This window comes from Ptychodera flava, chromosome 4 (assembly GCF_041260155.1).
Source record: "Ptychodera flava strain L36383 chromosome 4, AS_Pfla_20210202, whole genome shotgun sequence".
NCBI lineage: Eukaryota > Metazoa > Hemichordata > Enteropneusta > Ptychoderidae > Ptychodera > Ptychodera flava.
The window spans coordinates 24,711,173-24,732,192 of record NC_091931.1 but is presented as its reverse complement, the minus strand read 5'-3'; the positions used below and the strand labels follow the sequence as shown (position 1 = coordinate 24,732,192).

The following is a 21,020-nucleotide window of genomic DNA, read 5'->3' as shown; positions in this document are numbered from 1 at the left end:
TAGGCTTAACAGTGTACACTAAGGTAAAATGCGCCCGGGCACAGATATTCGGACTCCCAAACGTGTACAATTCTGATATATAACTTGTGGGGACTCATTTTAAAGCTCTTGGTGTAGGATACATTTTCGCCGTCTTAGTTTTCCGAAAGTCGTTTTTGATTTTTCTCAATCGAGTTAACTCAGGGATAGCAAAAATTTTGATTTCAAATATCGGCAAATCTGAGATAAATTTTTTCCTTAGTACCAAAATTTGCACCCAGCCCCATTTTCATTCTTTACAATGATTTTGAAAGAGAATGGTTGAAAGATTCCTGAAGGAAAAGTTTGACTAAAAGTTTATGTCTTTCACTTTCGAGGCGCATACTACCTTAAGCTAGCAAGTTGAGAGTTGCACTGAACTCGATATTTTGGCATAGACGCAAAAAGTTTCACTTAATGTTTTACTCTCATGTAGTGGCTAGTAGAGTTTAAGTTGTGTACACTGTGTTCAGTATTTTAACTTGTTCCAAATAAAAAAAAACACGAAACAACTTTCACCTGAAACAAAATTCATGAAAAAGCTGAAATGTCCCCTAATCTCTTCCTTTGATTTATCAGATTTGTTTTTTTCAACCCAATCTCCGCAATGGTTTTGTCCATTCCAATTGTTTTGATTGCAATGTGGGACTTCTACAATGGGAAATGGGGCGGAAGGGGTAAACAATACATGCATACATTATATCCTGTTTCATGCTGTGAAAAAGAAGCATTCACTGTCTTATGAAATGCAAAATTTCAGTTTGTGCTGTGAACGAGTATCCGTGTTCTGACGGTCTTTGCATACCGAATCGATGGATATGTGATTACTGGTGGAACTGTGCAGACGACGAGGGCGAAGCTTTGTGCGGAGATAGGATTTCGATACAGACGTGAAAATAAAGATATCCCTTATTCTGAGAGAGAGAGAGAGAGAGAGAGAGAGAGAGAGAGAGAGAGAGAGAGAGAGAGAGAGAGAGAGAGAGAGACAGACAGAGAGACAGACAGACAGACAGACAGACAGACAGACAGGCAGACAGACAGACAGACAGAGACAGAGACAGAGGGGAAAGACAGACAGACAGAAACAGAGAGACAGTGAGACACATGAGACAGACAGAAATGCAGATAGGCAGACACGAAGAAGGAGAGACCGAGATCACGAGAGACAGAGATAAAAGGACCGATAGACAGGCTGACAAACTGATTGAGAAACCGATAAAGAGACTCGAAGCAACCGACTGACAGATGTCAAGATAAATAAACACACTCAAACTCCATATTACATACTACTACTATGCTACATATTTACGTTGAATGCACAATATACCTGGCGGCAGATCAAAATTTTTACTTAAAATATCACTAGCTGTCAATAAATGATGCGAAAGGTATCTTTGAAATGGTTACATTTCTTGTTCACCTTTTTTTTTTGCAAAGAATGTGGTAACAGCAATTTGCTTGCGGAGATTTGTCTTGTATACCTAATGCCTGGGTGTGTGACGATGAACATGACTGTCCAACCGGTGAAGACGAAGGACTATGTGAAGGTATGTCTACCTAGATAGGTATCACTAGATTTTTTGCTTACCGTCGGAAATCTGTCATTAAAATAAATAGTTAACGCACAAAGTAGTGACGTGGTATATATGTGTATACCCAAATTTTCGATGAAACGAGTAAGTGAGTGGCTACCCTGAGGATACACAGCATAGAATAGAAATACCCTACCAAGCGTCCCAGATATTGCAAAAAAAACCGATTGATTAAAAGCCATGACAAATCATCTTGGAGAAATTCTTGGTAGGTTTTCCCGCTTTTACAAAGGTGATAGTTGCTTTTATCTTAATTACAGTATTCACTTCATGTGCTGAAGATTTATACCACTGTGACTATGGCAATTGTATACCCGTGTATTGGAAATGTGACGGTGAGATGGATTGTCTCGATGGTGATGACGAGGATGGTTGCCAAGGTAATGAGATGTACATTGTACAAAATGATGTGTGTATATCTCTCACCAGACAAGTCAATGATATCCTCCAGCTTTTGCTAGTAATGACTGACATGTGCTTATGTCGTTGTTTATAGCATTAGAGCGGCGATATCATTTTAACACGAGATTTTTGTCCATTTAATCCACACTGCTTGACTCATTGCAGTGTGAGCCCAAAAGGGCCTTCTATAACCCACTTTTGTCAGATATACAGCAAGACTTGTCATTGCCACCCGTTTTGGTGTCATTCACTTTTGCAAACGATGAAAATCTCTATATCTCCCAGGCTATGGACCTACAGAATTTATGTTTGTAAAGAGTACGGGCGGTGATATAACCGAAACAGGGTTCATATTGTTACAATTATTTAAATACTGGTAAGTTTATGATATATAACCTACTTTTATCAGACATAACGCGAGACATGTCACTCCCATACTTGTTCGGTTTGATTAATTATTGCAACTTCAACATTTCTTTCAAACGAAGGGACAATATTATATGAAAAGGTAATAAACAGCGTTCTCCTTTCAAATATGTTTCATCTGACGTTTTTTCTCTTTTTTTGTCTTTTTTGTCTCCGAATATTGGTCTCGTTTTCATTATACAAACCCTTTCTGATTTTCTCGTTTTCCCCTTAGATATTTGCACTCCAAATCCATACCTATGCTACAATGGAGCCTGCATTTCAGATGTGGGGCGCTGTGATAGTATACAAGACTGTGAGCTTGGCGAGGATGAAATTGATTGCTCAGGTACAGTGAAGCACTGTTGTAAAATATCAAGGGCTATCATTAAAACTTACTTTTCGTTTCTGATAGCTTACCTGAGATGCCTAGAATACAGTACAGTGAAGCACTGTTGTAAAATATCAAGGACTATCATTAAAACTTACTTTTCATTTATTATCGATTACCTGAGATGCCTAGAATATAGACGCCAAAGCAGCATGATTTGCGAAATGAGTTGGATGCCCACAACTCGCTATGAATAATTCCAAAGTAGAACGTAGACTTCAATGTGATAATCGGCCTGCTTGTTCTTAATACACAACTCAAGCTACAAATATGCAAATTAGCAGTGGAAATATGCAAATTAGCATTCAACCAACACGTCAGACACCGCTGTATTCCAGGACTCTGTCCTTCTATCATGTAACTACCATCAACACCTGTATCAAGATTCATCTGACCTCGGCCATAGAGAAGTCTGATTTCGAAGAATTAATTATGCAAATTAGCCTGAATAATGATGCCGGTACAACTCACCTCAAAAGAACGATTTGAATCTTTGTCTGTATTACTAAGATTGATTTTGATCAGATTAGCTGTTCTTGCCAACGGAGATTCAGTTCATATTGAGACTGATACGGGTGCATCATTTGGCAAAATAAACAAAAACTATGTCTTTCCGGTAACCCGACCTACCTTATTTGAAACCTTACGACGTTAAACGTTTTTTCTCAGACATCGACTTTAGTTGCTTTTTGGTGCATCACGCTTGAATAAAATAAAAAATGCAAAAATAAATCCAGACCGAGATACCTTATTTTTTGAGGGTTTGTTAATGGCAACACATTCCTCTCTTACGCATTGGCTAACATATGTTAGCACGGGAGCTAGAAAGACCCATGCCACGCTCCGTGAGGCTTTACCGGATTTTTGCGTCACTTTTGTTTTCGAACGAACATACCACAGTCCTGTAATTTTTCCCATAATTCATTACGATTTTAATACTTGGAGATTCCTCAGTAGTCTACCATGTCTCCTATGTTTGGACAAATTCATAGACTAGTTGTAAAAATTCTGAAAACGTACTTTTAAGGACACCATTCTTCCCATTCCTCGTTTTAAATGATTCGGAAAATTCTGCATGATTGACAGAGGAGATAGCATTTTTGTAAAAAATTCCACTAATTGTGCCTTCAGTCGTACAGAATAATGTGATTGAAAGTAGGAAGACTAGTTGCACCTGTTTTATGAAGTAAAAGGATATTGATTTTTTCCAATGGAAATGACAAAAGGAATTTGCATTCTAAGTTTTCTCAGAGAATGACCCCTTCAGGTCGTCATTACTTGCTGCCCGAAAGTATGGCATTTTAAGTATCTACGGAATTTGACTTTTATGGTTGTTTAATGATTGTTTGAAAACTTTCACTGAAATATCTAAACGTACTTTTACTAGATAATATTTAACAATTATTGTGATGATGCACATTATTGCTTTTATACAGAACTGAAAAAGTTCTTAGAAAAGTAACCTTCAATGATACAAATCAAACAGAATTGTGGGTAATTTATTGTACTGTGATGCGGTCGTCTCATGATACTGAACAATGGCCACTTAATTTGCAGATTCAAGAAATCGTTCATGTTTGCAGAAACAGATTCATAATAAAGTGAGAAATATTCGACAGGGTCAGCAGATTATACCGAGAGCTCGTCATTAGCGGAAATCAGTTTGCATTATGGCATAATGCAAATACCACATTGAGTCTCAAACACTTGTGTTGTTTTATCATGCAGGTGAAAACAACAATTTAGCGACTGGGAAACCGGCGCGTCAGAGCAGCGACCACGATGCCAGCAGAGGAAAAGCATCTCAGGCCGTCGACGGTAGCAAGTATGGTGACTACTTCAGGGGAAGCTGCACTCACACACGCAATGATTTAAAACCTTGGTGGAAAGTTGATCTGCTGATGACGTACCGAATTATTAGAGTACACATTGTAAATCGAGACGATTGCTGTTGTGAGTTGCATAAACTTTAATGTCCATCACATGTGTATGTTAGATTTACATGTATCATGATGGTGAGAGGAGTCCATGCAAAGGTTCTGTCATTAGCCAATGCGTGATAAAAGTAATATTTCAGTTCAAACATTCTCTTTTTATGTATGTGGCAAAGAACCTTCATTCTTTCGAATTATGCTTGGTTGTGTGTATGTGTGTGTGTGTATGTACATATAATTGTTTTTCCCTACTGCCATAAGCACTGTACTGTCAACATCTTTAGTATTGCAACGTGGTGGCAAGTAACGCTTTCTACACGAATTTGTCGTCGAAAATTCTACAAGTGAGGACAAGAACAGCAAATACTCATACATGTAAAGGTCACTGAAGTTAAACTTACAGAGCAAGTACAATTATTTTGCAAACGATCTTAAGTGGCCGCCGCCGATGAAGTAAAACCACTTTGTACGTTTGTTTCAATAGACGTATACCATTCAGGACATTAATTTGTGTCCTAAACCCCAGCGTCGCTCACGTTGATTGGTAGGTCTTATGTCCCTATGTCCCATCTGCGTTCATTCATTGGCTGCCTTTATGTCCTCAAGTCTCATTAATATTTACTGTTCCGAATGCAACTCATTCATTGGCCGCCATATGTTCTTGTCCATGCCTCACTTTCGAGTGTTTCTTGTCTCGTTCTGCCATGTGCTCATTACTGTAACGCATCTGCGAGCCCAGCCAATCATTACCAGACAGCTAAGAACGTAGTCGCAACGTTTGTGAAGACAAATTTGTCTTTGCACCTGCGCTGCACTTAATCTCATTGTCAGGAAGCTCCGGCATCAAAGTTGTCTGCATTCCCCTGACACGTGGACATGCAACACGTGGAAATATTGTTCTTATTAGATGTAAATATTTCTGTCAGTAAAAATATGCTGCTTCTTACCAAATAAACAACTTTGGAGTTACACTCTTCAGCTACAGATTCATTTGTACAACAAAATGCTTGCCATCGGATTGTGTATTAAAGCTCCATTAGCTGTCTCATTTAGCTTTTTCAGTATTGTTCTCCGTTTTGACTCCAGTTTCTGGTGTTAATCCCTGGGCTATGATTAAATAAATACCAAATGCATACCTTTTCGATGTAGTCTACATGGATATAATCAGGCGTTATTGTTGAATACTGTATACAAAGTTACAAGTCATTAGCTGTGGAGGGCAATTCATGCGCCTGTTGTGCACCTGTTTGAAGTTACTTTGACAAAATTCCGGTCAATCAGAAACAACCCTGCTAGATGCCGCGCATTTCCAGAATAAACTTGAGACTTTGAAAAAGAACACGATAACTTGAACGGAGAAATTCTTTTTTAATTTCTGGCGAATGTTGACTATGCTTTTGGTAGAGGAGCTGCGGTAACCACAGAGACAAACAAAGACGGGGGGAGATTATATGACCATTTAGCAATCGTAAAGAGGTACTATATTTGACCTAAGATCGTCATGGCGATACGTTGTGTTTGAATCCAACATAATTGGCCTCTTCACAAAGGTTACTGTCAGTCATTGTTCTAAAGTGATGAATGAAACACCTAAGGTCTGGGACTGCTTTGCTAAGCGCGCAGATACATTTGTATATTACAGTAATGATCACATGGCAGAACGAGACAAGCAACACTCGAAAGTGAGGCATGGACAAGAACATATGGCGGGCAATAAATGAGTTGCATTCGGATCAGTAAATATTAATGAGACTTGAGGACATAAAGGCAGCCAATGAATGAACGCAGATGGGACATAGGGACATAAGACCTATTTCAACGTGAGCGACGCTGGGGTTTAGGAGACAAATTTATGTCCTAAATGGTATACGTCTAATGAGACACAGCGAAAGTTTTGTAATCAATGACATTTAAAGAAAATTTTCCAAACAATGTTCGATCGACCCCCGCCGAAACAAAATTGTATCGCAGATGATCATTGCTGTACGCAACAGTACGCGGACAGTTGTCTGATCGTCACCATGGGATCAAAATTATGTTGCAGACGATCGCTTGATTGGCGCCGTTGTGAGGGCGGGAAACGATGAAGACCATCTACAGAATCCGATTTGCGCAGAACCGATTGGCCTCGACAACAGAGGCGAGATTGTTATCAATTGTCCTGGGAGAATGCTTGGAAGATACGTTAGTGTTGATTTGCCTGATCGCCGTGACCCACTGACGATTTGCGAAGCCGAAGTTTACGGACAAGGTAACGACGTTGTTGTTTTAAATTAGTGTGTAACTATTCGACGATGCATGTGCATCCAAAATTATAACTGTTGGGGCTCTTCTCGCATTTTCACTGACATCAGTATGTAACAAAGAAAGGAGCCCTTATGGCTTGCTTTATTGTTGTTTTGGTTCGTAAAACGATGCTCCAAATTCAGACTGAGATGTCCCGGATGAGCTTCATTGTCAACAAAACACGCCTGTTCTGTTAAATCTTGCAGCTATTCTGTATTCTGCTATTTTAATTAGTAAAGTAATCTGTTGCTTGTGACATAAATGGCAATGGCGTATTCTCATCTACCTTACCCAAAATGCTATCTTTTCCAGATATAAGGAATTGCTCGGACGGAGATGCTGCAGAATTTGAAACGTTGCCTTGTTGTCCGGGTTATGAAGTTCAACAAAGCAAATGTGTCGGTATGTTACCTTGTTCATGTACGTGAGATTGACTTTGGTCTCAGTTCATCAGACATCAAATCACTCACATCTAGGCACAGAGAGCTTCTTCCAATGTCTATGGTGCAACCAAAGTCTTTTAGTTTCGACTTTTTGAATTCTGATATATTAAGGTAGAATGCGCCTCGGGGTATTCGCACTCTCAAACTTTTACAATTCTTTTCTGATCCATTACTTATAATAGTTTATTTTTAATCTCTCTGTGTAAGAAAAATTTTCACCGTCTTAGTTTTTTCGAAAATCGACGATTTTATTTTATTTATTTTGTTTTATTTATTTCATTTTTTTATTTTATTTTATTTTTTTTTGTTTTCAATGGTGGGAGGGTACATACATATCTATTACAAAACTAAAATGCAACGATATAAACAAATGTCGGTCAAGATGTCTCAGAGACCGTATGCCTGTAAGATTTTCCAACTACATGTAATAAATTCACCGTATTGTTGTTCTGGGGATAACAGCTTTCCTAATAACAGTAAACTCAGGGATGGCGGCCATTTCGAACTTGACATATCGGTAAATCTCCGGTAAGTTATTTCTCTTGCACCAAAATTTCAACGGTGACCCCGATTCTTATTCTTGATTTTGAAAGAAAATTATTATGGTTAAAATATTCCAATTGAAGAAAGTTTGACCGCAGGTTAAGTCTTTAACTTTCTAGGCGTGTACTACATTAAGTGGGTGCTCTTACCTAGTGCTTCATGTAGTTGGCACCACGTAAAGGAAAGACAAACTTTTGCCAAAATTTTCCTCAAGCAAACTTTCAACTATTTTCTTTCGAGTTTACAAATAAAAATGAGGGGTCTTCATGCAAATTTTGGTACAAGAGTATCAAATTACCTTATATTTACCGATATTTGAAATTCCAAATGGCCGCCATCCCAGGGTTATCTCTTCGGGTTTAAAATAAAATGTTCTTTCTTCGAAAAACAAAACAAAGGCTGTGAAAACTTTACTTATTCTTACTTACTCCATTATTACATTAAATAAAAAATAGTGCTTTTCGGTAACCAGACAAACTCTAGAAAAGCACACCAACCCTAGGCATGTTGTTGTTTATTTTCAAAACATTGAAGTAAATTCTCCAAATTTTACCGGCGTCGGGCAAATTGTCACCTGCTCTCGAGCACATAAACCCCTGTATTCAGGCAATAATATGTAGTATTAACCTTTACGTTGGTCATTGACATTTTAAACTGAGAATAATATTAGACCTGGCATTTACTCTCCAGATATCGACGAATGTTCGGTCTATCAAAGGTTCTGTGAACACGAATGCGTCAATACACAGGGATCCTTCTATTGTGAATGCAACCATGGTTACCGTCTAAGCACTGATAGAAGAAGCTGCCAAGGTAGGTCTTTAGCATAGAGAATTATCATTTGCCAAAATGAGCATGTAAACACAGTCGACCGTCGAAGGGAAAACTCACACCCAAAGGGGAAGCCAAAAACATGCTATGATCCAAATGGTCTGCCAATATGAGTAATAATCTTGAACCTTTTTTGTCAATTTAAATCATCAGTTGAATATCATTTGCTTTCCAGCTAGTCCAATTTTCAAAGCATTCACGGTACCAAAAGATCTCTATAAAGCAGCCCTTACATGTGAAAGCCATGGCTTATCTCTTGTACACGATACAGACGAGGATTGTTGCCAAGGTGATGAGATGTACATTGTACAAAATGATGTGTGCATATCTCTCATCAGACAAGTCAATGATGTCCACCAGCTTTTGCTACAAATGACATGTGCTGATGTCGTTGTTTATAGCATAAGAGCGGCGATATCATTTTAACACGAGATTTTTGTACATTTAATCGACAAGTTCTTGACACATTGCAGTGTTAGTCCTAAAGGGCCTTCTATTGCCCACTTTTGTCAGATATACCTCAAGACTTGTCATTGCCACCTGTTTTTGGTGTCATTCACTTTTGCAAACGATGAAAAAATCTCTATATCTCCCAGGCTATGACCTACAGAATTTATGTTCGTAAAGAGTAAGGGCGGTGATATAACCGAAACAGGGTTCATATTGTTACAATATTTAAATACTGGTAAGTTTATGATATATAACCAACTTTTATCAGACATAACGCAAGACATGTCAGTCCCATACTTGTTTGGTTTGATTCATTTTTGCAACTTCAACGTTCTTTCCAACCAAAGGACTATATTATATGAAAAGGTAATAAACAGCGTTCGCCTTTCAAATATGTTTCATCTGACGTTTTTTTGTTTTTTGTTTGTCTTTTTTGTCTCCGAATATTGGTCTCGTTTTCATTATACAAACCCTTTCTGATTTTCTCGTTTTTCCCCTTAGATATTTGCACTCCAAATCCATACCTATGCTACAATGGAGCTTGCATTTCAGATGTACGGCGCTGTGATAGTATCCAAGACTGTGAGCTTGGAGAGGATGAAATTGATTTGCTCAGGTACAAAGAATCAATGTTGCAAAAATATCAAGGGCTATCATTAAAACTTACTTGTCATTTGTGATAGCTTACCTTAGATGCCTAGAATACAGTACAGTGAAGCACTGTTGTAAAATATCAAGAACTATCATTAAAACTTACTTTTCATTTCTGATAGCTTACCTAACATGCCTAGAATATAAACACCAAAGCAGCATGATTTGCGAAATAAGTTGGATGCCCACAACTCGCTATGTATAATTCCAAAGTAGAACACGCGTAGACTTCAATGTGCTAATCGGTCTGCTTGTTCTTAATACACAACTCAAGCTGAAAATGTGCAAATTAGCAGTGGAAATATGCAAATTAGCATTCAACCAACACGTCGGACACCGCTGTATTCCATGACTCTGTCCTTCTATCATGTTACTACAATCAACACCTGTATCAAGATTCATCTGACCTCGGCTATAGAGAAGTCTGATTTCGAAGAATTGATTATGCAAATTAGCCTGAATAATGATGCCGGCTCAACTCACCTCAAAAGAACGATTTGAATCTTTGTCTGTATACTAAGATTGATTTTGATCAGATTAGATGTTCTTGCCAACGGAGATTCAGTTCATATTGAGACTGATACGGGTGCATCATTTGGCAAAATAAACAAAAACTATGTCTTTCCGGTAACCCGACCTACCTTATTTGAAACCTTCCGACGTTAAACGTTTTTTCTCATACATCGACTTTAGTTGCTTTTTGGTGCATCACGCTTGAATAAGATAAAAAATGCAAAAAAAAACATCCAGACCGAGATACCTTATTTTTGAGGGTTTGTTAATGGCAACACATTCCTCTTTTACGCCTTGGCTAATATATGTTAGTACGGAAGCTAAAAAGACCCCTGCCACGCTACGTGAGGCTTTACCGGATTTTTGCGTCACTTTTGTCTTCGAACGCACATACCACAGTACTGTAAATTTCCCATAATTCATTACGATTTTAATACTTGGAGATTCCTCAGTGGTCTACCATTTCTCCCGTGTTTGGACAAATTCAGACTAGTTGTAAAAATTCTGAAAACGTACTTTTAAGGACACCATTCTTCCCATTCCTCGTTTTAAATGATTCGGAAAATTCTGCATGATTGACAGAGGAGATAGCATTTTTGTAAAAAATTCCACTAATTGTGCCTTCAGTCGTACAGAATAATGTGATTGAAAGTAGGAAGACTAGTTGCACCTGTTTTATAAAGTAAAAGGATATTGATTTTTCCGATGGAAATGACAAAAGAAATTTGAATTCTAAGTTTTCCCAGAGAATGACCCCTCCAGTTCGTCATTACTTGCTGCCCGAAAGTATGGCATTTTTAGTATCTACGGAATTTGACTTTTATGGTGTTTAATGATTATTTGGAAACGTTCACTATCTAACCGTACTTTTACTAGATAATATTTAACAATTACTGTGATGCTGCACATTATTGCTTTTATACAGAACTGAAAAAGTTCTTAGAAAAGTAACCTTCAATGATACAAATCAAACAGAATTGTGGGTAATTTATTGTACTGTGATGCGGTCGTCTCATGATACTGAACAATGGCCACTTAATTTGCAGATTCAATAAATCGTTCATGTTTGCAGAAACAGATTCATAATAAAGTGGGAATTATTCAGCAGGGTCAGCAGATTATAACGAGAGCTCGTCATTAGCGGAAATCAGTTTGCATTATGGCATAATGCAAATACCACATTGAGTCTCAAACACCTGTGTGTTTTATCATGCAGGTGAAAACAACAATTTAGCAACTGGGAAACCGGCGCGTCAGAGCAGCGACCTCGATGCCAGAGGAGAAGCATCTCACGCCGTCGACGGTGACAAGTATGGCAACTTCTTCAGGGAAAGCTGCACTCACACACGCAATGATTTAAAACCTTGGTGGAAAGTTGATCTGCTGATGATGTACCGAATTATTAGAGTACACATTGTAAATCGAGACGATTGCTGTTGTGAGTTTCATAAACTTTAATGTCTATCACATGTGTATGTTAGATTTACATGTATCATGATGGTGAGAGAAGTCCATGCAAGGGTTTTGTCATTAGCCAATGCGTGATAAAAGTAATATTTCAGTTGAAACATTCTCTTTCTATGTATTTAGCAAAGAACCTTCATTCTTTCGGATTATGCTTGGTTGTGTGTGTGTATGTGTGTGTATGTACATATAATCGTTTTCCCTACTGCCATAAGCACTGTACTGTAAAACATCTTTAGTATTGCAACGTGGTGGCAAGTAACGCTTTCTACACAAATTTGTCGTCGAAAAATTCTACAAGTGAGGACAAGAACAGCAAATACTCATACATGTAAAGGTCACTGAAGTTAAACTTACAGAGCAAGTACAATTATTTTGCAAACGATCTTAAGTGGCCGCCGCCGATGAAGTAAAACCCTTTGTACGTTTGTTTCAATAGACGTATACCATTTAGGACATAAATTTGTGTCCTAAACCCCAGCGTCGCTCACGTTGATTGGTAGGTCTTATGTCCCCTATGTCCCATCTGCGTTCATTCATTGGCTGCCTTTATGTCCTCAAGTCTAATTAATATTTACTGTTCCGAATGCAACTCATTCATTGGCCGCCATATGTTCTTGTCCATGCCTCACTTTCGAGTGTTCTTGTCTCGTTCTGCCATGTGCTCATTACTGTAACGCATCTGCGAGCCCAGCCAATCATTACCTGACAACTAAGAACGTAGTCGCAACGTTTGTGAAGACAAATTTGTCTTTGCACCTGCGCTGCACTTAATCTCATTGTCTGGAAGCCTCGGCATCAAAGTTGTCTGCATTCCCCTGACACGTGGACATGTAACACGTGTAATATTGTTCTTATTAGATGTAAATATTTCTCTCAGTAAAAATATGCTGCTTCTTACCAAATAAACAACTTTGGAGTTACACTCTTCAGCTACAGATTCATTTGTACAACAAAATGTTTGCCATCGGATTGTGTATTAAAGCTCCATTAGCTGTCCCATTTAGCTTTTACAGGTATTGTTCTCCGTTTTGACTCCAGTTTCTAGTGTTAATCCCTGGGCTATGATTAATAAATACCAAATGCATACCTTTTCGATGTAGTCTAAATGGATATAATTAGGCGTTATTGTTGAATACTGTATTCAAATCCGGACTAGAATTCATTTATCAACAGTAACAATGGTCATTACACATGTACTGGGTGTGTTGACAAGCAGTCTGAGAGTAATGGACACTTTAAATTAGCATAGCACAGGTATTAGGATGAGAAACTATAGTAGATTTACAGAACTAAAATACTGAAAAAATAGTCAAAAGTTACAGCTCATGTCCCTTTAATTCCGAATTGATAATAAAGGACTGCATCATTGATTCCAGATGATCCATGTACATGATTGTATAACGTAGTCAGCATCTTTAATTAGACTAGCTCTTTAAAAAATAGTTTGTTCGGACATTCACGTCTGTTGATGATTATTTTCGCAATCGTCCACAGATCCAATGTTGGTGTACATATATCATCGAAATGAGCAAGGTAAATCTGCTTTTGATCCATTCGATGCGAAACAAAGATTACAAGACATTAGCTGTGGAGGGCAATTCATGCGCCTGTTGTGCACCTGTTTGAAGTTACTTTGACAAAATTCCGGGCAATCAGAAACAACCCTGCTAGATGCCGCGCATTTCCCGAATAAACTTGAGACTTTGAAAAAGAACACGATACCTTCAACGGAGGAATTCTTTTTTAATTTCTGGCGAATGTTGACTATGCTTTTGGTAGAGGAGCTGCGGTAACCACAGAGACAAACAAAGACGGGGGTGGATTATATGACCATTTAGCAATCGTAAAGAGGTACTATATTTGACCTAAGATTTTCATGGCGATACGTTGTGTTTGAATCCATCATATTTGGCGGCTTCACAAAGGTTACTGTCAGTCATTGTTCGAAAGTGATGAATGAAACACCTGGAGTCTGGGACTGCTTTGCTAAGCGCGCAGATACATTTGTATATTACAGTAATGAGCACATGGCAGAACGAGACAAGGAACACTCGAAAGTGAGGCATGGACAAGAACATATGGCGGGCACTAAATGAGTTGCATTCGGAACAGTAAATATTAATGAGACTTGAGGACATAAAGGCAGCCAATGAATGAACGCAGATGGGACATAGGGACATAAGACCTACCAATCAACGTGAGCGACGCTGGGGTTTAGGACACAAATTTATGTCCTAAATGGTATACGTCTAATGAGACACAGCGAAAGTTTTGTAATCAATGACATTTAAAGAAAATTTTCCAAACAATTGTTCGATCGACCCCCGCCGAAACAAAATTGTATCGCAGATGATCATTTGCTGTACGCAAAACAGTACGCGGACAGTTGTCTGATCGTCACCATGGGATCAAAATTATGTTGCAGACGATCGCTTGATTGGCGCCGTTGTGAGGGCGGGAACGATGAAGACCATCTACAGAATCCGATTTGCGGAGAACCGATTGGCCTCGACAACAGAGGCGAGATGTTATCAATTGTCCTGGGAGAATGCTTGGAAGATACGTTAGTGTTGATTACCTGATCGCCGTGACCCACTGACGATTTGCGAAGCCGAAGTTTACGGACAGGGTAACGACGTTGTTGTCTTAAATTAGTGTGTAACTATTCGACAATGCATGTGCATCCAAAATTAACACTGTTGGGGGCTCTTCTCGCATTTTCACTGACATCAGTATGTAACAAAGAAAGGAGCCCTTATGGCTTGCTTTATTGTTGTTTTGGTTCGTAAAACGATGCTCCAAATTCAGACTGAGATGTCCCGGATGAGCTTCATTGTCAACAAAACACGCCTGTGCTGTTAAATCTTGCAGCTATTCTGTATTCTGCTATTTTAATTTGTAAAGTAATCTGTTGCTTGTGACATAAATGGCAATTGCGTATTCTCATATTACCTTACCCAAAATGCTATCTTTTCCAGATATAAGGAATTGCTCGGACGGAGATGCTGCAGAATTTGAAACGTTGCCTTGTTGTCCGGGTTATGAAGTTCAACAAAGCAAATGTGTCGGTATGTTACCTTGTTCATGTACGTGAGATGGACTTTGGTCTCAGTTCATCAGACATCAAATCACTCACATCTAGGCACAGAGAGCTTCTTCCAATGTCTATGGTGCAACCAAAGTCTTTTAGTTTCGACTTTTTGAATTCTGATATATTAAGGTTAGAATGCACCTCGGGGTATTCGCACTCTCAAACTTTACAATTCTTTTCTGATCCATCTTATAATAGTTTATTTTTAATCTCTCTGTGTAAGAAAAATTTCACCGTCTTAGTTTTTTCGAAAATCGACGATTTTATTTTATTTTATTTTGTTTTATTTATTTCATTTTTTTATTTTATTTTATTTTTTTTGTTTTCAATAGTGGGAGGGTACATACATATCTATTACAAAAACTAAAAAGGAACGATATAAACAAATGTCAGTCAAGAACTCTCAGAGACCGTTATGCCTGTAAGATTTTCCAACTACATGTAATAAATCACCGTTATGTTGTTCTGGGGATAACAGCTTTCCTAATAACAGTAAACTCAGGGATGGCGGCCATTTCGAACTTGACATATCGGTAAATCTCCGGTAAGTTGTTTCTCTTGTACCAAAATTTCAACGGTGACCCCGATTCTTATTCTTGATTTTGAAAGAAAATTATTATGGTTAAAATATTCCAATTGAAGAAAGTTTGACCGCAGGTTAAAGTCTTTAACTTTCTAGGCGTGTACTACATTAAGTGGGGCTCTTACCTAGTGCTTCATGTAGTTGGCACCACGTAAAGGAAAGACAAACTTTTGCCAAAATTTTCCTCAAGCAAACTTTCAACTATTTTCTTTCGAGTTTACAAATAAAAATGAGGGGTCTTCATGCAAATTTTGGTACAAGAGAATCAAATTACCTTATATTTACCGATATTTGAAATTCCAAATGGCCGCCATCCCAGGGTTATCTCTTCGGGTTTAAAATAAAATTTTCTTTCTTCGAAAAACAAAAACAAGGCTGTGAAAACTTTACTTATTCTTTACTTACTCCATTATTAGACTAAATAAAAAAATATGTGTTTTTCGGTAACCAGACAAACTCTAGAAAAGCACACTAACCCTAGGCATGTTTTGTGTATTTTCAAAACATTGAAGTAAATTCTCAAAATTTTACCGGCGTCGGGCAAATTGTCACCTGCTCTCGAGCACATAAACCCATGTATTCAGGCAATAATATACATTATTATACATCTATCATCGAGAACAATAGAATTTAGCTTGCGCTAAAAAAGCCGTATGGAACTCGCGCCCGTTCCGTACGGCACGGTTTCAAGGCGCCCCACTGCCTGCGGCTGTATCTGCGCGTTCACTGTAGAACGGTTTCAAGGGACCCCTTGCAATTGGACGAGTGCCAGAACAAGTCTCGCGCGCGCTCTTTACGTACGTATGTGTGTGTGCACACTACGGCGCGCCAAATGTTTCAAAAATACTTATCGATTCAGTGCAAAAATAAACTGTCTTTCTCAATTGAAATAAAAATTCGGCCTCATTAGGAAGGAAATAGTAAGAAAAGTGTAATTAAAAAACAAAAGACAGCAATGTCATTTAATACTTCATTTTAACTTGAGAAAAATCTTTTAAGCGTAATTAGGAAACAAACAATTTTCAACGATTTGAAAAAGTCATACATCCATACTTATCGACATACATACACGTAAATAGTATAATGATTTGATAAAAAAAGAAAATATGTTATACAGTGGTACGTCAACAAAATTCACAAGAAAATCACTAAAAATCACTACTTCAACTCGGAAAAAATAGTACAAAAAATAATAATGTGAACCACATACAGAAAATCATTATAAAAGAATCAGACAAAAAAAAAGCCATGCATACATAAAATTATTTATGTCCTTAAGAAAATTAAAAAGCACTACGTCTCATAATAAATGTATTATAGATAATCAAAAATATAATATGAAATACCAGCCGCTTTGACAGTAAAGAGAGAAAATCGGAGAAAAAATTCGGCAGTGATGGCTCTAGACAAAAATGGATCTCATCTACAAAAAAATAAAATAAAATAAAATAAAAGCGAAAAAATAAAAATGCCATGAACAGAGATACAAAAAAAACGCGTGGGCCCGTGAAAAGAAAAACAAATGAGGACTCGCCACAGCAAAAAAAAAGAAAAAAAAAAGAAAAACAAAAAAAAAAAAACGAGCACTCGCCACAGAAAAAAAAACAACAAGCCCGAAATGACAATTATTTTATTAAAAAAACCTCATGGTTCACGTTTCCTTCGATCGGTGAATCCCCAACAGAGGGGAATCCGATCACCACATACTCCAATGTTTGACAAAATATTAATTGAGCATTTCAGTGATAACGTGACATCTTGAAACATAGCTCTGTTTGGCTGGGCCTAGCCCTGCGAACCGGTCTGTGTGTTCCCGTCGTTATACGGTCTCTGGCCGTATAACGCCGGGAACACACAGACCTGTACGCAGGGCTAGGCTGGGCCCTGCTCTACTTGAAACCATACTTGATGAAATGAAGTGGGCAATGTCACCTAAAGAACGTTCAAGTTAACAGTGAATAGTTCCAGAGAGTCAAGTTAACTGAGCAGTCCACAGGTCAGATCACGAGCGAGACGTACAACCCATGATCCTTCATAGCAACACTGCGAACATATCGATGCCTTAGGCGCGGTATTATGGCAGGGAGCCCACTGCAGGCCTTCCACCGAGCCGCACTGTCATCGCCGTTTGGCCTATATGATTTCTAGACAGTTTTATACATGTTTTTGATACATCGGGTCCAAATACCATGATAATATACCTCGTTGTTTGGTAATTCCTTGTCTATCCACAAAGATCACCCAAATCATGATAAAATGAATAGTTTTGAAGAAATCTGCGGCGTGTTGAGAGAACGTCCATCGTTTTCCGTGTTCGACAAGACGAGCGATGCAACTGTACAAGCATGAAGCCTTACGACTACGAGTAGCGAGAGTGTCCGGCCTTTGCAACACCAGATACTCTCACTATACTCGCAGGGCTAGACCGGCACATACACGACATGTCGATCCCCATTGCAGAAATCTTTATATCCACACAGTCCAATATATGGAGCTACGATATTTGTGCAGTAGCCTATACATAGCTCTGGGTGGCAGGTCTGTGAGTTACCGGCGTTATACGGCCTGGCCGTGTAACGCCGGTACCTCACAGCCGTTCGCTTTCTACATGTACTAGTGAAAACGTTGCCTCGAATTTAAACGGGGTGTTTCAGCCCGAGTATTTTTGCCTTTGCCACACACCGTTTAGAGGCTAAACCCACGGGATACGTGTGTGGTTCGATACATAGCGGCCGCTGCTAGCTCTGCATGGCAGGGCTGTGTGTTTACCGTCGTTTTACGGGAGGCCGTGTCACGCCGGTAACACACAGCCCTGCCATGCAGAACTAGGCCGCTGTGCGCTGCGTGGTATGCAATTTTGCTATGCATACCCACACGGCGGCCGCTGTGTATCTAACCACACGTAACCGTGGGCTAGCGGCTAACCATCGTTTTGTTTGGGTTTGGGCACAGACTGTCGATGGTTTGGGGGAGGCGGCCCTACACTTTACAGCGAGGGATCGCTGGTTGCCGGCGTGTAGGCCTACTGTACTAGCGACGGGACCGCCGGCCGCTGGCTTACCACCTCGAGTGTACATTGGAGCGAGGGGACCGCTGGCAGCCGACAAACCACCACGAGTGTTTTGTCCACTTTTAACCAAAACTGGTAACTGTTTATATAGAATGGGACGTGTCGGTAAATTGGACGTCCATGAGATGATATTGAAGACTAGAAGATGAGAGTTATTGCTGAAATACCCCAAATATCTTGTACGACATCCGAGTGTGATGATCCAAAACCCACTGGCATTAAACTGTAACAATCAATTACTCAATTTTCATGTTTGCTTTTTCTGCAGGGTGTCCCACTCTGTTTCTTTTCTCGAACGGGCCTCTTTTTTTTCTACTGAGTTTTTTTTTTTTTTTTTAACCCAAAAAAAAAAAATTTTTGGTAACCTCGTTTTTTTTTGTAACCTCGCTTTGGATTTTTTTCCCAAGCTGACCTCGTTTTGGTTTCTTTACAGCCTCAGCGCCGGCGCGATCTAGGTCGACTTTTCAAATGTGATTCTCTTTCTTATTTTAGTCAGACCTGATGGTGATTCATTTTGTGTTTTGGTAGTAGTGCAAGTACTATTTGTGGTTTTGTTTTTAATCATTTCAATATTTTTTGTGTGTGTGCTTGAATTTTTTTTCCTTTTTTCCCTTTTAATCAGCATTCATTGCACCTTTATATCAAATACACGTGTATGTGTACGTCAATAAGTATGGGAGTGTGGTATTTCCAAATTTTTGAAAAGTTTATCTTCTCATTACGGTTTAAAGAATATTTTACAATTAAGCATTACATAACATTCTGCGCTTTTTTTCATAATACTTTCTTCGTTTATTTTCTTCCGTAATTCCATCGAATTTTTATTTCAATCAAGAAAGACGGTTGCACGTCATCTTTATCTGTACAGACACATTCAAATATTCAATGACATGTATTTTCAAATGAATGCTATTTTTATGAAAAGGTACATTAATAAAATGCAATGATATGGACGAAAGAACTTTTTTCTTTATTATTCATACACGTTTAAGACTTTTTTTAGAAAGAAAATTTGACAGTCTATTTTTACTCTATGACCATAAATATTTTTGAAACATTTGGCGCGCCGTAGCACACAGTCCAAAACTTGCAGAAGCGCGTCCGAGGTAGCATTCCACACTGGCGCGATAATATCGGAAGAAAATTGTTGACATTGCACGAAAACTGTCACTACTCCGACATTTTGATGCCCCGATCAGGAATGTAAGATGTATAATAATAAGGTTATTACGAAAATACCGCAAAGGATGCACTCGGACATTGGCGCCTCGCATCGCCCTCCGCTTCGCGTCGGGCGATACGCTGCGCCAATGTCCTCGTGCATCCTTTGCGGTATTTTCGTAATAACCTCATAGTATTAACCTTTACGTGGTCATTGACATTTTAAAACTGAGATAATATGAGCCCTGGCATTTACTCTCCAGATATCGACGAATGTTCGGTCTATCAAAGGTTCTGTGAACACGAATGCGTCAATACACCGGGATCCTTCTATTGTGAATGCAACCATGGTTACTATCTAAGCACTGATAGAAGAAATTGCCAAGGTAATTTTTAGCATGTAGCATTATCATTGGCCAAAATGAGCATGCAAACACAGTCGACCGTCGAAGGGAAAACTCACACCCAAGGGGAAACCAAAAACATGCTATGATCCAAATGGTTTGCCAATATGAGTAATAATGTTGAGCCTTTTTTGTCAATTTAAATCATCAGTTGAATATCATTTTATTTCCAGCTAGTCCAATTTTCAGAGCATTCACGGTACCAAAAGATGTCTATAAAGCAGCCCTTACATGTGAAAGCCATGGCTTATCTCTGGTACAAGATACAGACGAGGAGAAACATCAGCGATTGGAAGATTATATTTTTTCGACGGCATTAAATGGTAACAATTTCTGGTTCGATGCGAGAGCTTATACGAGCAGCTACGTAGAAAGTAGTGATGGTACGAGTTTACGACCGTTTAGATTTGCCCCAGGCGAACCTTACGGAAATGGACCTTGTTTGTATCAAAAATGGTGAGATTCTAAGCATTAAATCATTCTGTATAGTCAGTCACAGTCATGGATATCAAATCTTTTCACACACACGCTATTAACTACAGCAGTGCAAGAATGTATTGCAATGATGCATTATTTTTATGATACATAGACAACATATTGAAACCCAAAGTACAAAATTTGAAGAAACGCGTTCAGAGAATGGTCAGAGACTCATACAGAGTAGAAGCATGAATGTAGTCAGAATTATGATAATATATATAAACACAGGCTGACAACAGCTAGGAAGAAAAAGAGATAACCATGGTAATATCCCGAAGGCATTTCAATAAGAATGATGTCAGACT

The 21,020-nt window shown here is 38.7% G+C and overlaps 2 protein-coding genes and 1 long non-coding RNA gene across 3 annotated transcripts in view; all 3 read left to right on the top strand.

The window, feature by feature from the left end:
* The window catches only part of LOC139131254 (uncharacterized), a 283,792-nt gene that overhangs the window by 54,770 nt on the left and 208,002 nt on the right, over window positions 1-21,020 (top strand). The gene's annotated exons all lie outside the window — the stretch shown is intronic.
* Window positions 2,436-12,971, top strand: LOC139132180 (pentraxin fusion protein-like). Its single transcript, XM_070698570.1, has 8 exons — window positions 2,436-2,457; window positions 2,653-2,766; window positions 4,537-4,761; window positions 6,787-6,993; window positions 7,341-7,430; window positions 8,705-8,827; window positions 11,676-11,769; window positions 12,965-12,971. Exons 1-8 carry the CDS (start codon window positions 2,436-2,438, stop codon window positions 12,969-12,971), a joined length of 882 nt encoding a protein of 293 aa, XP_070554671.1.
* Window positions 14,456-20,682, top strand: LOC139131252 (uncharacterized). The gene is made up of 4 exons (XR_011552086.1): window positions 14,456-14,555; window positions 14,905-14,994; window positions 20,095-20,217; window positions 20,409-20,682. It is a non-coding gene; the product is annotated as an uncharacterized lncRNA (long non-coding RNA).

Coding starts and splice junctions, on each gene's coding strand:
- LOC139132180 (XM_070698570.1), top strand. CDS start 2,436: ATGTCACTCCCATACTTGTTCG. Junction 4,762..6,786: donor AAATCGAGACGATTGCTGTT/GTGAGTTGCATA, acceptor ATTATGTTGCAG/ACGATCGCTTGATTGGCGCC. Junction 7,431..8,704: donor TCAACAAAGCAAATGTGTCG/GTATGTTACCTT, acceptor TTTACTCTCCAG/ATATCGACGAATGTTCGGTC.